Source organism: Mauremys mutica, chromosome 5 (assembly GCF_020497125.1).
Source record: "Mauremys mutica isolate MM-2020 ecotype Southern chromosome 5, ASM2049712v1, whole genome shotgun sequence".
In the NCBI taxonomy this organism is placed as follows: Eukaryota; Metazoa; Chordata; order Testudines; family Geoemydidae; genus Mauremys; species Mauremys mutica.
This window is the reverse complement of record NC_059076.1, coordinates 125,550,719-125,566,357: the sequence shown is the minus strand read 5'-3', so window position 1 is coordinate 125,566,357 and position 15,639 is coordinate 125,550,719. Positions and strand designations below refer to the sequence as shown.

Genomic DNA, 15,639 nt, shown 5'->3' with positions numbered 1-15,639 from the left:
AGGTCGCATCTCACTCCCCAGGTTCTCCTTGGGTCACGGAGGAGTGCCCTCTTTTGGCACGCTTCTTGTGCCACTTTCCCAGTACCGGAGATGTACATCAGTGCCAAGAGGGTCCCTCTGCTCGACGCAGAGTCCAATCGACTTAGCTCGGAGGCCAGTGTAAACATGTCTTCCACAAGCAGGGCTTTCAACCTGATACCCCTGTCTTTTTGAGTGCAGGATCTGAAACTCTGACAGACCCTGCACTTATCTTTCACATGAGACTCCCCCAGGCACTTTTAAACAGCTGGAGGGGGGATCACTCATGGGCATGGGTTTAGTGCATGCAGCACATGGCTTGAAACCTGGGGACTGGGCATGCCCTGTCTTGGGAACAACATCTCTTAAGGGGACTAACAACTATTTACAACAATGTAACAAAACAAACAAAAAAAACCACCACACCACCAAACACCCACTGCTAAAGCAAGAGAGAAGACTGTTCCAGCAACTGTTATGGGAGTAAGAGGGAACTAGACGGGTGCAGGGCCAGCAGCGCCTCTTATACCGGCGCATGAGCGTGGGCCTCCAATGGGTGCTAGAGCCGGCCCTATGGATACAACTGGGGGAAAAAATCTCTGGCAGCAGTGCACGCAGAGCGCACACACCTAATATGGAATGGACATGAGCAAGCACTCGAAAAACCCAGTATTTTAGACCTTAGTACTTTATCTGCTCTCTTTCATCCTGTATTTGTAATCCTGGATTCGCCATTTATCAGACCTGTGGCTGGTAACTCATCTAAGCAGCAATAAATAAGAGTCAAGTCATATAAAAAGAAGCAACATCTCTGGTGTAAAAATATTACAAGTTTATTAAAACTGAAGACATTACACATTTTAATAAACTTCCCCAAAACACCTTTATATTGTACTGTGGCAAGTTTAGGACCAGTATGCTCAGAGCACAGATAGCAAGTAACCTTTTAGACAGTGTTATAACATGGGCTGAACTCCTTAAACTGCAACAAGAAATCTCAAAAAGTAGAATTAAATATGGACTTCTTTAAAATTAAAAATATACTGAATAATTTGAAATAAATCTCAAGTTCAAAGTAACCAAATGCTTTAAAAATACATACTAAAATATCTAAAAGCTTAAGTCACTAGCAGCACATATGTTTAGAGATATATAAATTACATGCAGTATTCCAAACTGCACAAATCAGAAGAGTCAGTCCCTTTCACAAAGCCTACCATTTAAGGCAAAGAGATCCATGCCTGCATACAGCCCCAATGAAATCAACACAGCTCTGTATTGAGGCATGGGTCTGCCCACACATTTCTCTTTGCAGGATGGAAGGCCCTAGCTATACATGCTAAGCAAAGATATTTGAAAAGCATTTATATGTCAAGACCCAAGTTTAATGTTCTGTGTTTCTCCTACATGAATGCAGCTTCCTGCACACTTCAGGAATTAGTGATGTCATCTATTCTTACAAGAAAAACAACGAATCTCAAACTCAGGTCTTGGGAAACAAAAAGCTTTCAGACCATTGGTCTGTAAATGAAGGTTATTCATGTATCCTGTTAGCATTTAAGATGTTGCTTTTTTTTTTTCCAAATCTTTTTTAAAGATATTAGTTCAAGTTTATAGAGCTTTATGAATTTCTTTAATGCATTTTGGTAGGGTGTAATGTACAAAACAAATGAGGTAAAATAAAAAACAAAAAACTGCCTTTCAGGTCGGATCCAATTCCTACTGAACTCAATGGAAAAACTCCCATTACCTTCACTAAAATTTGGATGTGGCACTCAAACAGAAAAACAGTTAATATTAGTATCTTTTAAAGATGACAACTGCTCCATAAAATTAACCTTCTGGTACCTAGCTGGCAGACAGACAGATTTACTTATACAGCACAAACAGCAGCATGTGATTGCTGATGAAGAGCTGAGTGAAAGTGGGCATTTGAAAAAACATGAGCTGGAAAGAACTGTTTAATGGATGAAATATGATTAAGTTACAAAAGTACCTAATTATGTCATAGGCAGAAGGTAAAGGACACACTACTTTGCTCTATTTCAGTAACTCTGTTGCCAAACTGGAATTTTTTGGTAAGCCATAAGTAATAAAGATTCATATGTAATTTTTTTCCTAAATTGTTTATCATATCAGATCTTTACCTGAACTTGAAACAATGTGATAACAATGATGTTATTGCTTGCCTAACTATAATTTTGAAGAATCAGCTTGTGTAACTCATAAGCTCATTCAAATATCATACAACCTTTCAATAAATTTAAACAAAATATTTAAATATTTATTTAAAATATTTAGACCTACTGATTAAATAGTTCTATGAGTAAGTTCTATGACCAGCTACTGTACATCTGAAAACCATCAATCCCTCCTGAAGTATTTTAACTTTGATTTATTTATTCTTTTGGTCTAGATAAAAAAAGCAGTAAAGCTCTTGATTTGAAGCCCAATCCTGCCAAACCCCCACACCCATTAACCTGTGTAGTTTTAAAGACTGCCATAAAACTACTCAAGGAAGGGTTTTGGATTTGGGGCCCTTGGTGATTAACAGAAGCCTGCCAAATATTGTTGAGACCCGCAGAACATGCAATAAGTCTAGCTAGTCATGGGTTTGCCCACCTACTATATAAAATGGCAGATAACGTGTGTTATTATGAATTCTAGGCCACATATCTTGGATTTGCAATATTTTTCAAAATAAATTAACACATTTAGCTAATGCTGATTTATACATGATTTATTTAAATCTCTTTAGATGACAGGGGAAATTAACACTGATTATTGAAAGCAGTGCTTTTAAATTAACTGATTCAAGTATCTCAAAATATCATTTTTCAGGTGAGTCCAAGAGCAAAAACTTTTAGCCATAAATGTATCAGAATGAATTTAATAAGGATGTTGTTTAAAAACCATCCATCACCTACTTTAGATCTCCTTTCTCGTTCACTCTACCTAATATTTCAAATCAACAAAAGGCACAACCAAACTTACCAGGGACAAATGTGTCTCAATGCCTTGATAAGTACAGCCCACGGTACGGAATACTGGGCAAGTTTTAGCCTTAAAGGTTAGTCAAGTTATAAATACACATCTTGAAACTGACTTCTTGCCAGAATCTATACCTTACCCTTACTTTCAGGAAAGCAGATATGCCCATCCATTTAAAAAAAATACAGTAAAAGAATCGCAAAGATCATATTACTTTGTAATTTCAACCTGTCCACAGGTGGAAATCAGTTTACTCAGTAAGATGCAATTATAGTGCTTCTCAGGAGGATCAGTCACATTACCCATTGTAAGCATCTTTCTTTACAAACTGTATAGTTTACAAACTGAAAAATGTTCTACAGCTGTGAACTAAACATTTTTACTCTGCTTCTAAAATTAGCTAACAAACTGTACATTACCACAGCAAAACGTACAAGAAGCAATTCAATAAATATAATGGTCCACCATGCAAGCCATGAGAATGCCCAAACTATATTTTGTTCCACTAACTTGAAGGAGTTTCTAACAACATTTTGGTTTTCAGTGTAGTTGTAGCTATATCAGTCCCATGTCTCTAGAAACATTTTTGTCATTCTAATTCAGATTTAACATAAAAAACCCCCAAAGAATTACACTGCATTGTGTTTGGGAGTCAAAACTTTTGAGACAGTACATAATTTTTACTATAGCAAAAAACGTATAGACTCCATGCTCTTCCACGTACAGCATTCTACAGCAGCATGTTTAACATGCATTAATCTGATAATTACAAAAATTTGAGACTATGAACTACTGGATGCAAAATGAAAAGAACACTGGTGAAAGTTATAATATTAGTATTCCTTGGCAAATAAAATCTGAAATTTTCCCCTTGTTTCTTAATTTAGACTGCTCAGAAAATAAATTAATAAATACTGACAATTTTAGTATGTGTTTTAAATCTTCATTTAAAAAAAAAAAAGACATGGCGTAGTAAATCCAGATCCATTAGTTGCTAATATTTAATTTATTACTTAGAGAAGAAACTGAATAAAATAACCAGTTAACCAGAAAGCAAACCATGTACTTAAAACATTGTTTATACCAGATATTTGGTAACACTGCAGTAAGCAAGGCAATGAGATGAACAGATTTACGTAATATTTTCTGACTGTCACATGGTTAGTGATTTCATACCTGAGACGAAAAATCCAGAGGTAAAAACGCCTGTTATGTTGTACACAGGATTCAGGAAGATAAGAACAAACATTTTTTTATAACTGCAAGTTTTAAAAATATATGTAAAAATACCACCATTGACATTTTCCCCTTCTAATTACTTTAGCTATTTAAATATGCACTCTCCCATTTATGTGTCAGAACACATTTTGAAAGCATGTTAAAGGTTCCTATTTCCCCAATGCTTTACTAATTCATATGGAATTATGAGAACTGTCTTAGAAGTAACCACTCCCACTTTTCAATCACAATAAGCTTAAGGCACCCATAAAAAAATCAATCATTCTTCATTGGAGGTTTCAGTTCCACTGAATTTTCCCTTCATAAAAAAGTGACAGATAAAACAGTTGATTTAACACACGAGATCAGAGTATGTGACATTCTGTATTAGCAAAGCAACAGTTTAGCAGATATGAAGCTCAGAAAAATTAAATAATCTAAACACTTACTATTGATGCCACAGCCCCTCCAGTAGTGTATCAAGGGAAAATGAAATATTTTGATGAAAGGAAAAATTTATATGAAACTATGCAAAAAGCTCAAGGAGGAAGCAGAACAACAATGTTGGACCTTGTTTAACGGTCGCTGATCAGATGTTTACATGATGCAAGGAAATAAATGACATTCACACACATTATTCCATGATAGATACACTATTTATACTAATGTTTTGGAAACTAGCAAGTTTAGTGATTCTCTACACCATAGTGATGACTGCAAATACGTGATTCCACAGCAAAGAACACGTTCTTAAAGAATCATATTGTTTTCATCTGCATGAATGATGGTAAAAATCACTTGCTTGATAAAAGAAATTATTTGATTCCATATTCCACAAAACATATCTTTGATCTGCCACTAGCAAACTCATTTAGCAGACAAAGTGCTAACATTTTTCATCATCACAGAAGCTCAACTGAGATAGATAGATAGATAGATATACACACACACACACACAGAGGCTTTAGTACACAGGAAGGTAAGCTGTATTGGTTAAACTGGACTTTACTTCAGATTGTGAAGTTTAATTCTTCACTTCCACAGCTTCTTTCTCAACCTTTTCTTTCGCCTTCTCTTTTTCTTCCAGTTTCTCTTCTTTTTGAAGCAGTGCCATAATCTCAGCAACCTGACTTGTTGAGATATCAATGTCTTCTTTGTCAATTAATTCTACCACCTACATGAATATAAAAAAGGAAATCCACAAAAACATTAATTTTCACATAGGTAAAGTATTCTGACACCCTTAATCTAATTAGGCGAGAAATAGCTCTCTCTCATAGGTCTAAGCAAAACAGAGTTAATATATGGAGATATACCTATCTTGTAGAACTGGAAGGGACCCTGAAAGTTCATTGAGACCAGACCCTTGCCCTTCACTAGCAGGACCAAGTACTGATTTTGCCCCAGATCTCTAAATAGCCCCCTCAAGGATTGAACTCACAACACTGGGTTTAGCAGGCCAATGCTCAAACCACTGAGCTCTCTCTCCCCCCTGTTATTCTGTTGGTTGCATGTGATCAAATACTATAATCCAGTTTTGCAATATTTTTAAAAATTATTAAAATCCAGTGGCTTTTTGATGACTCTCGTAAAGTGGCTGAAGATCTAAGCTCAGCTCCTAATGAACTGTCCTCATCAAGTTCTTTTTGCTATGGACATGCATGCAAACATTAAGGGCCAGAGTCACAAAAGCTTCTCCCTCAAGGTGTTTAAGCTACAACTAATTGCCCTCCCTACATTACATAAACCTAGAGTAAATCTGACCCTTTGAGCAGCGGTGTCATGCATCTAGGCTGCTTTGTATAACTATGTGGCCAGGCCACATGACATTCATATTCTGAATTTTCATTTTTTAAAATTTTAGTAGGCCTTCCTGATTGTGAAGAAAGCCTTCCAAACATGAACTGAGAGTAAACCTCATGCAGTGGTATCTTCCTTAGGCTGCAGGCAACCTAAAAAGATGATTCAGGTTTGAACTCTTCCATCGCCCATTATCTCATTGAGATATTAGCTCAAATTCCAATAACGACAACATTTAAAATCTGCATGAAATATTTCATTGCTGTTCATTTTAGTGGCTGGAACTGAAGGACACAGGGAGGTGGGAACTGAAAGTTGCTGGAGAAAAGGAAATTAAGATAGAAGAACAGGAGGAAAGGGCAGGAAGAGAAACAAAAGGCAGAAATACTGGTTTCTCTAAAGCTGACTTTTTCCTGCCCCCGCACTGAATGATGCTCGATGCAACAAAAAAGTACTAAGCAAATAATACAAAATGTTCATAACTAATTAACTGATTTATGATTGTGTTATTAGCTGTAAACCAATGGAATCACACTGGTGTGAACTTGTAATGCAGTGATAAAGCAGACGCAATATTCATTAGTACAAAAAGGCCACTTTCTGCACTTGATCTTCGTGCAAACCTCCAAATGAAGGAAAGTGGGAAATCTGCCATGGACTGAAGATAGTACATAGTCCTACATTTATACCCTGGCCCACAGACTGCTTTTGTCTGCTAAATGAGTTTGACACCTCTGCTTTATGTGGACGTGCTTTTACCAAAATTTAAAAACAGGTTGTATCCTACAGGAGTTCAGAGTGGTCACCACTGTAAAAATCAACATTTACCAACAGCTAAAATACAGTTGTCTCAAACAGACTCAAATAATGATGGTGTCTCAAATACGACCATCTATGTCACAAATGTTTTAAGACACTTAACATCTTTCCCTTGAGTAAAATCAAAGAGCATTACCAAGTTAAAAAGATTAGGTTTTAAAATAAAATTACTAATTAAAAAAGTTTTAATCACCTGAAAGCATGAGGAAAATAATGTGACAATATAATTTTTAAAAACCCTCACTAATTTAATTTAAAAAAAAAAAAAGAGAAAAAAAGAAAAATAGCTCATTCCAGGATCTGTAGTTTTTCTGAAGTAGATTTTTAAAAAATAAAATTCGACATATTAAACAAAAAAAACAGTATTATCACAGATAAACACTTTTAATAAACATACAATCTTAAAGCCCAGGCAAACAAAATGCAGAGCAAAAAACAAATTCAGTAAAAAAAATTAAAGGGTTTTCAATCTTTTTGAAGACAAAAGGAAGTAAGTTAGTTATCCTTGTACAAAATACTATAAAACTCCATAATGGTGATTTTAGTTCAGAGATTTAAGGACAACAACTTCATCTTTTCTATAACCACCAAAGTCTCTAAAGTTAATGGAATTACATCAGGAAAGGATTCGGCTTTTAGTCTTATTTGAATTGATAAATATAATAATTCAATGCAATAACAGCTCAGAGCCACCATGAAGGAATTAAAAAAATAAAAATAAAAAAAATTAAAAGCCTTTTACTAAAGAGGAAAAAATGAAAAAATGTGATTCAGTAGGACAAATATTGTATTTTCGAGTCTGCTCTTACTGTATTCACTATTACTGTAAGTCATCACTTGTGTAAAGGAGAAAAATGACTTTCAAATTAACCAATCTAAAAGTTTAACATGGGTTTCAGTACATCCCTAGAGCTGCTTCCACTTCACTGAAGTAACAAAAGGAGAACAGCAGGAGAGAGCCAGGAAAACTGCGGGAAGGGATTAAAAAATGGAACACGACAGCTAGAAGGAGAGGAAATGGATAGTATTTACAGTGCAACCCAGAATATCCAAAGTGCACTAGCCAGGAAGCAGGCATGATGCGCATCTAAAAGCAACAGAGGGGAGGAGGATGTTCAGATTATTGGGGTCCCTGAAATTCTGTTACTACACAACTCCTAAACTCCACAGGATTAAAAGCTTCAAAACTGAAGAGATTCTGTAGCTCAACAGCAGAGGCGCTTCAGAGACAAACAGCTCTCTTCTCAGGACGACTGATGGCCTGGTGTGCTCTAGGCTTAAGAATGCAGAGCACAATGAAGCATCTCTCTTACATGTTTGTATGGTTTAGTATTCTAGATACAGTAGGGAAGAATTTTGGCTACTACCAGTCTTATCTGTTTGTGTCAAACAGATAGCTAAGGGTTAATACCTCTTTTACCTGTAAAGGGTTAAGAAGTTCACCTAGCCTAGCTGACACCTGACCAGAGGAACCAATGGGGGAACAAGATGTTTCAAAAGGAAGGAGGGAAGTTTCTTTTGTTTAGAGTTTTCAGTTTCAGCCGGAGTGAAAAAGATCAAGGAACCAGCCTCTTATCAGAGTAGTAAGTTTTAGAAAGGAATAAATAGGTTTATGTTTATTTTCTTTTGTACTTGTCTTGGTGCAAATTAAGGGAATTTTCAAATTTGGGTATTCTTGTGTGTATTAAGATTTTTGCCCAGTGGAACATCCTGTGTTTTCAAGTTATTGTCTGTGAGATTAGCTGATATGCTGTCTCCCAGAGTTTGTTTTTCTTTTCTTTCTTTTACCTTTCTTTTCTTTAATTAAAAGCCTTCTTTTTAAGAACCTGATTGATTTTTCCTTTTTAAAGATCCAAGGGGATTGGATCTGGACTCACCAGGGAATTGGTGGGGCAAAGAAGGGGGGGGGGATGATTAAATTCTCCTTGTGTTAAGTTCCAAGGGGATTGGATCTGGACTCACCAGGGAATTGGTGGGGGAAAGAAGGGGGGGGGATGATTAAATTCTCCTTGTGTTAAGTTCCAAGAGGATTGGATCTGGACTCACCAGGAATTGGTGAAGGAGTCTCTCAAGGCTACCCAGGGAGGGGAAGGTTTTTGGGGGGAAGGGAGTGATCCAGACACTGAGAATTCTGGATGGTGGCAGCGATACCAGATCTAAGCTGGTAATTAAGCTTAGAAGTGTCCATGCAGGTCCCCACATCTGTACCCTAAAGTTCAGAGTGGGGGTGAGACCTATGACACCAGTCTTAACTGTTTGTATTCATTAAAAATCCCACAGCACTTTTCTTAAGAGAAGGGAACAAATACTGCCCCCTTCCCAATTGCCTCCTCAAATACTATTTTAAACCACATTTTCATATGCCAAAGCACAGTGCATAAACTCATAAATTTATAAATATCTAGCATAAGGCTTCAATTAAAAAAAAAAACAAAAAAACAAAACAAGCTGTCCAGTTGGCTGGGTAGTAGGACAGATGGGGAGTGCCACCAAAAGGTATCCCAGATTATATGATCATCTGTGGAGGGGAGGGTAAGAGCCACAGATGTGGTTTTTATTAGGAAAGAGAACCTTTTGGTTTAGGGATGAAGAAGAGGTGAATGTTGGATATGGGGGGAAATCATGAATACATCCCCCAAACTAGTGGTAAAAAGTCTCCATTAATTTAGCAGTGGGTAATAAGCATTAAAAACACAAACATAAAAGACTGATCTATCATTCAGATATTCTAAATCAAAATAAAGATTTGGGCAAAGACAACAATATGAAATTAAGTGAAAATTGTAAAATGTAGCCTAACTCAGCAGTTCTGTAAGTTTGTAATACCTGTTTTATTTTATTAAACTGCTCTGCAGACTCACCTTGGCAACATCATCTATATCAATCTTGCCGTCCTGGTTTTCATCTAATGCCTCAGCAATCCTATTCAGTTTGTTCTCTGGAAACTTCTGGATTTGTTTCATCACACTAATAAGCTCGTTGATACTGATGAGATTCTCCCTAAAGGGGAAACACAATCTGTATACAGCAAACAGTTACTACAAAGAAGTAAAGAAGGAAGAGAAAAGGATATTAAAGACATGTAATGGTATTTTATATTGAACAAAAGGTTTATAGCCTGATCAAGAACTGAAAACAAAAAAGCAAAAGTGAATTATTTATCAATTATTTGAGTTCTTTAGGTAGGTCTTTATTTTCTGTAGACCAACTTCTTGAGTCCAGCAGGATGACTGAGGCAGGGTAGTGTCCCCTGAATGAATAGGGCAAAGGTCTTTAGGTCTGAGTAGCACACAAACTTTACCAAATTATATTTCAGTTATCAGTGGCTTCTTGTATTTGTGCAAATCAGCATGTGAAAATCATAAGAGTGAGTATGTCTGGAGGATAGAGAGAGGAAAGCATGCAAGAGAACCCACTTGAACAAATCCTGGGAAGGCAAGAATTGAGGAATATGTTCTTGTAACAGCATACACATACACGCCCTGTTGGATTTAATTTCCTCACACATGGAAGGAACAAACCCTTCTACAAAATGTAAAGGCTGAACTCCATACTACTCCTAAGCAGATTTCAGAAACTGTCTCCCTGCTTCTGAAGTCTGCCTAGTGGCAACATGTTGCTTTGATATCTACCCTTTGTAGGTTAAAGCCTCTGCTTGCCCTCATGAAGTGGTTTACACTAGGGCTCTCAATTAAAAAAATTAATCACATGATTAAAAAAATTGCGCAATTAATCGCACTGTTAAACAAAAATATTTTGGATTTTTTTACATTTTCAAATATATTGATTTCAATTACAACACAGAATACAAAGTGTACAGTGCTCACTTTATATTTTATTTTTGTACTGTAAAAACAAAAGAAAGTATTTTTCAATTCATTTAATACAGGTACTATAGTGCAATCTCTATCATGAAAGTTGAACTTACAAATGTAGAATTATGTACAAAAAACCTTGCATTCAAAAATAAAATAAATGTTAAACTGTAGAGCCTGCAAGTCCACTCAGTCCTATTTCTTTTTCAGCCAATCGCCCAGACAAACAAGTTTGTTTACATTTGGAGGCGATAATGCTGCCCGCTTCTTGTTCACAATGTCACCTGAAAGTGAGAACAGGCATTCACATGACACTGTTATAGCTGGCATTGCAAGGTATTTACATGCCAGATGCACTAAAGATTCATGTGTCCCTTCATGCTTCAATCAACAGTCCAGAGGTCATCCATGCTAATGACGGGTTCTGCTCAACAACAATCCAAAGCAGTGTGGACCAACGAATGCATTTTCATCATCTGAGTCAGATGCCACCAGCAGGAGGATGATTTTCTTTTTTGGTGGTTCGAGTTCCCTCTCAGATTTTGGAAGGCACTTCAGATTCTTAAAATCCTTGGGCCAGGTCCTGTAATTATCTTTAGAAGTTTCACATTGGTATTTTTGTGTTTTGTCAAATCTGCAGCAAAGGTTTTCTTAAAATGAACAACATGTGGTGAGTCATCTGAGACTGCTATAACATGAAATATATGGCAGATTGGGCTCTGATTACATGCAGAGACATACAATTCTCCCTCAAGGAGGTCAGTCAGAAATTTAATAAACATTTTTTTTTTTAATGAGCATCATCAGCATGGAAGCATGTCCTCTGGAATGGTGGCTGAAGCATGAAGGGGCATATGAATGTCTAGCATATCTGCCACATAAATACCTTGCAATGCCAGCTACCAAATTCCCATGTGAAAGCTTGTTCTAACTTTCTGGTGACACTGTAAATAAGAAGTGGGCAGCATTATCTCCCATAAATGTAAAGAAACTTGTTTGTCTTTGCGATTGGCTGAACAAGAAGTAGGACTGATTGGACTTGTTGGCTCTAAAGTTTTGCAGTGTTTTGTTTTTGAATGCTGTTATGTAACAAACAAAACAAAATATCTACATTTGTAAGTTATACTTTCACAATAAAGAGATTTCACTACAGTACTTGTATGAGGTGAATTGAAAAAATACTGTTTCTTTTGTTTCTCATTTTTACAATGCAAGTATCTGTAAGCAAAAATAATGTGAGCAGTGTACACTTAGTATTCTGTGTTGTAATTGAAATCAATACATTTGAAAAACATCCAAAAATATTTAATAAATTTAAATTGGTATTCTATTCTTTAAAAGTGCGATTAAAACTATGATTAATCGTGATTTTTTTTTGGAGTTAATCGCACGAATTAACTGTGATTAATTGACAGCCCTAGTTTACACCTTCCAACCCAGGTCACACAGAGATAGAGAAGATAAAACCAACAATCCTTTTAATAAAGGTTTTTTATTAGGATGGTTTTATCTCCATATCCCTAACCTCAGGTTTTTGGCCACAGACTGATTTTTCAGAATGGGGAGGATGTTTCTCTGGACCATCATTAAAAATTCCTGGACTTTTGCTGATGCCATGACAATCCTGAGGCTATGAAGGTCATTGTAGTGACCAGACTCAAATGGTAAAAGTCACTTGAATTGAAAGGAAGGAGAGGCCACAAACATTTATCCATGTATAAAGCTTCATCGGTTTTCCTTAAGCCACTTTTAAACATGATGCATCTGGCAATCATTACGTGAGGCATAGAACCCAGAAGTAACCAAACATTTCCTTGCAATAACTTGGAAATTCAGCTAAGACAAAACAGAATATTAACCCAAGAGCCAGAAAAAGGGAGACTGACTGTTCCAAAGCCTGACCAACAGTAAGGAAAAATATACACTTATACACTGCATAAATTAAGGCCTGAGTAGGGGGGTCTCGCTTGGAAGTTTAAAGATATACTGGGTTACCGAGCTTATATTAAAACTCAAATACACAGTGGTAGTTGCCCATTGTAATGGTCATAAATAATGGTCAACCCATTTACACTTCTACACAAAGAGCATACATACATTGCTCCAACATTTAACCTAGTAATTCACTTAATTTCCACTGACAAAGGAGCAAGAATCTTGAGGTATTTCTGAACCTGGTAAACCTACAAGGACAATTCTTGCCTCCTGCCAAGCCTGTTAAGTACTGTCAATACAATTCATGCCAACACGTGGAAATTTCTTCCCATCTGAGCCAATATTCGCTCCTTTTTATTGATGGCTATCATTCTATTATCTCACATCCAGTATAGAAAGCTTTTTCCCAATGGAGCCAACACTCGCTTCTTGTAAACCAACCATTCAAAGTATCAGGTTAAGAAAAGATATACAAATATTCCAAGAACATGCAAAAGAATCCTTTATACATAGGGCCCTGATCCAATTCCCACTGAAGTCAATAGTGATCTTCCATCCATTTCAGCTGAAGCTGGATCAAGCCGATAATGGGTAATAATTCCAAGCACTATGTCTATAACAAAATCTAGCTTCTGTGCTCCTGTAATATAAAGTTGACTATATAGTAAAAACAGTTTAATTGTTTAGACTATACATTTTTATAAGAAATATTAGAGGAACCACAAAGTTTGGCAAACTATTAATTGATTTCCTACATTCCTCCAAGATAAGAAACCTTTGCATATAATGAATGGTTTTATAGAAGTGTACAATTACACAGCAAGCCCTGATTAAAATATATACACCATACTTTGTCAGCTAAGACTGGTCACCAGCTGGATTTCCCCTACAACTACCTTTAATCATGTTTGTCTTAATCTTACAACAGAACTTGAAATAATTTACATTAAGCTAGGAATTGAGTGAAGACTTAATAAAAAGGGTAATACTCATCCCTATTTAGGCTGTAAACTGTTTGGGGGCACAGACTCTTTTATATTTCTACACCAAGCAGCAGAATGAGGCCCCAATCTTGATTTTGCAGCCTGGTTGCAATATTAATCTGAGAGACCTGTGATGTTCCTTAGTTTTGAAGCTGAGGGAGGGGCAGGAAGACAGACTCCCACTGAAATCAGAACTGCATGAGTGTCTGAGGTTTGAATTTTGTAGCATACCTGCATGTAGCGAAATGGTCACCCCGCTCCTGCCCGGAGGGGTAAAAGCAGCCTTGGAGAGGGCTGGGGCTGAGAGAAAAACCTAGGCTAACTGGGAAAGTAGCCTCAGCTGGGGCCACGCCCCAAATCAGGCCACAGCTGGCCCTATAAAGGGGCTGCTAGGCTGAAGCTAAGTCAGTCTCTCTCTAGCTGTTGAGAGGGAAGGGCCTGGCTACTGGGAGCTGAGCAGGGTACCCAGAGTGGAGCAGGGCTCGGGGCAGGCTAGAGGAGCTGGGGAGCTCCAGCCTGGAAAACCCCCAGGCTGCTGGCCTTGCTAAAGGCCGGAAAAGGTACTGGGGTTGTAGAGGGCAGCCCAAAAGTAGGCAAAGGCAGCAGGTCCAAACCCTCCATGCCAATGATGAGTGGCAATAATACTGCAGTCCTCCCCAGTGAGTGGGGGCTAGATGGTGACTAGCAGTAGCCCAAGACTGAGGCGAGGTGGGGACAGGGAAGTGGGGGTTCCCTAGGGAGGGGAGACCCAGCGAGACTGTGGGGTAGTGCAGGAGGCAGAACCCTGAGAGAAGAGGCACTGGAGTCCGGGAAGGCGAGATACCAGCCTGCAGAGGGTGCTCTGGAGGCTGGCAAACTAATTCCCTGGACGACTAGCAGGAGGCGCCGCCGGGAGAGTCGTTGCCCTGCTACACTGCATAATAAAACGTTTATGGAATCTGTCTGGAAGTCAGAAAGTGTGCCAAGATAAAATCTTGGTGTATTCTGCTCAAATGTAACTAAGGGCATGATTTGGCCTGCTGAACCTTTACTACTGGGGTCAAGCACAGGAAGGCACGGTCCCACAGAACCCATCCTGACTCTCAAAGCTCAGACTGAATTTGCAGGACTGGGAGTTGGGGGAGAAAATCTTTTTATTTGTATATTAACCAGATTTGAGATGGAGATCACTGAGACACTGAGATTGAAGCCCACAATGCAATTTTTGCAGTCACTACCATGCAGACTGATGGCGGTGAATGAGTGTTTTGAAAAGGAAGCGTGGTGCCATCATTCACTTACCCAATAGGTGGACTAGCACCACTGTCCAACTGTCCATCCACCACCTTTTGGTCTGTCTCTAATTCATTAATAATTTTGCCAATTTGTCCAATCATTCGGTTCACCCTTTTGGTCAACTGCTTGCTTGCTTTAGACTCTTCCACTACATCCTCTTGTCCTGTTTTAGATAGCTCCTTTATCTCTTGCAAATCCTAAAGGAGATGTTCAAGAAAAAAAAGCATTCATGAGAAGATAAATTTGCAACAAATATAGTAATGTCTAACAGAAAAGCAGGAGTCATATGCAAATCAAAAAGGCTGCAGCAGGAGAGGAAGCAGTTATTGCTGTTGTCAGACACATGGGAACAGTGAAATTTAGAGACTAAAAATGAAGGTTAATTTTAGACATTAAATTAATGTTGTGGCTAGTTCTACATGTCCCTTACATAGTCCTAAATCCTCAACCGTTCCCCTCCTCCCAATTCATCCATCCTAGGATTTCAACCTCACATCCTTCCAGTGTCGTACAACTGGATCAGGACTTCTTTCAGATAGCACCAACACCACTTTACAGATTGGAGAAATTGTTCCCTATTGATACTGCCTCTGCAGCACAGTCAGCCCAGTGAGCATGGAGTAAAGACCAGAGGCCAGATCCTCAGCTGGTGTAACCTATCATAGTTCCATTGACTTCAAGTGAACTTTAACAACTTACACAAGCTGAGGATCTGACGGTTCTGCATGCCAGCATACCACACAATAACTGAGCAAGTAGCCTCTCCAACAATTTCCAATTTGGGT

The 15,639-nt window shown here is 37.9% G+C and overlaps 1 protein-coding gene across 2 annotated transcripts in view; it reads right to left on the bottom strand.

Moving 5' to 3' along the window:
* Positions 1-830: 830 nt before the first annotated feature.
* LETM1 (leucine zipper and EF-hand containing transmembrane protein 1) overlaps positions 831-15,639 on the bottom strand; it is a 62,426-nt gene continuing 47,617 nt past the window's right edge. Inside the window, exons 12-14 of one of the 2 annotated variants that reach the window (XM_045019545.1) lie at positions 14,861-15,051; positions 9,708-9,864; positions 831-5,401 (exon numbers count right to left, since the gene is read on the bottom strand). In XM_045019545.1, the coding sequence (XP_044875480.1) occupies positions 5,252-5,401; positions 9,708-9,864; positions 14,861-15,051 (498 nt within the window). In that variant the 3' untranslated portion in view covers positions 831-5,251. The remainder of the gene's footprint in view (positions 5,402-9,707; positions 9,865-14,860; positions 15,052-15,639) is intronic. The other variant, XM_045019547.1, reaches the window with a different exon arrangement.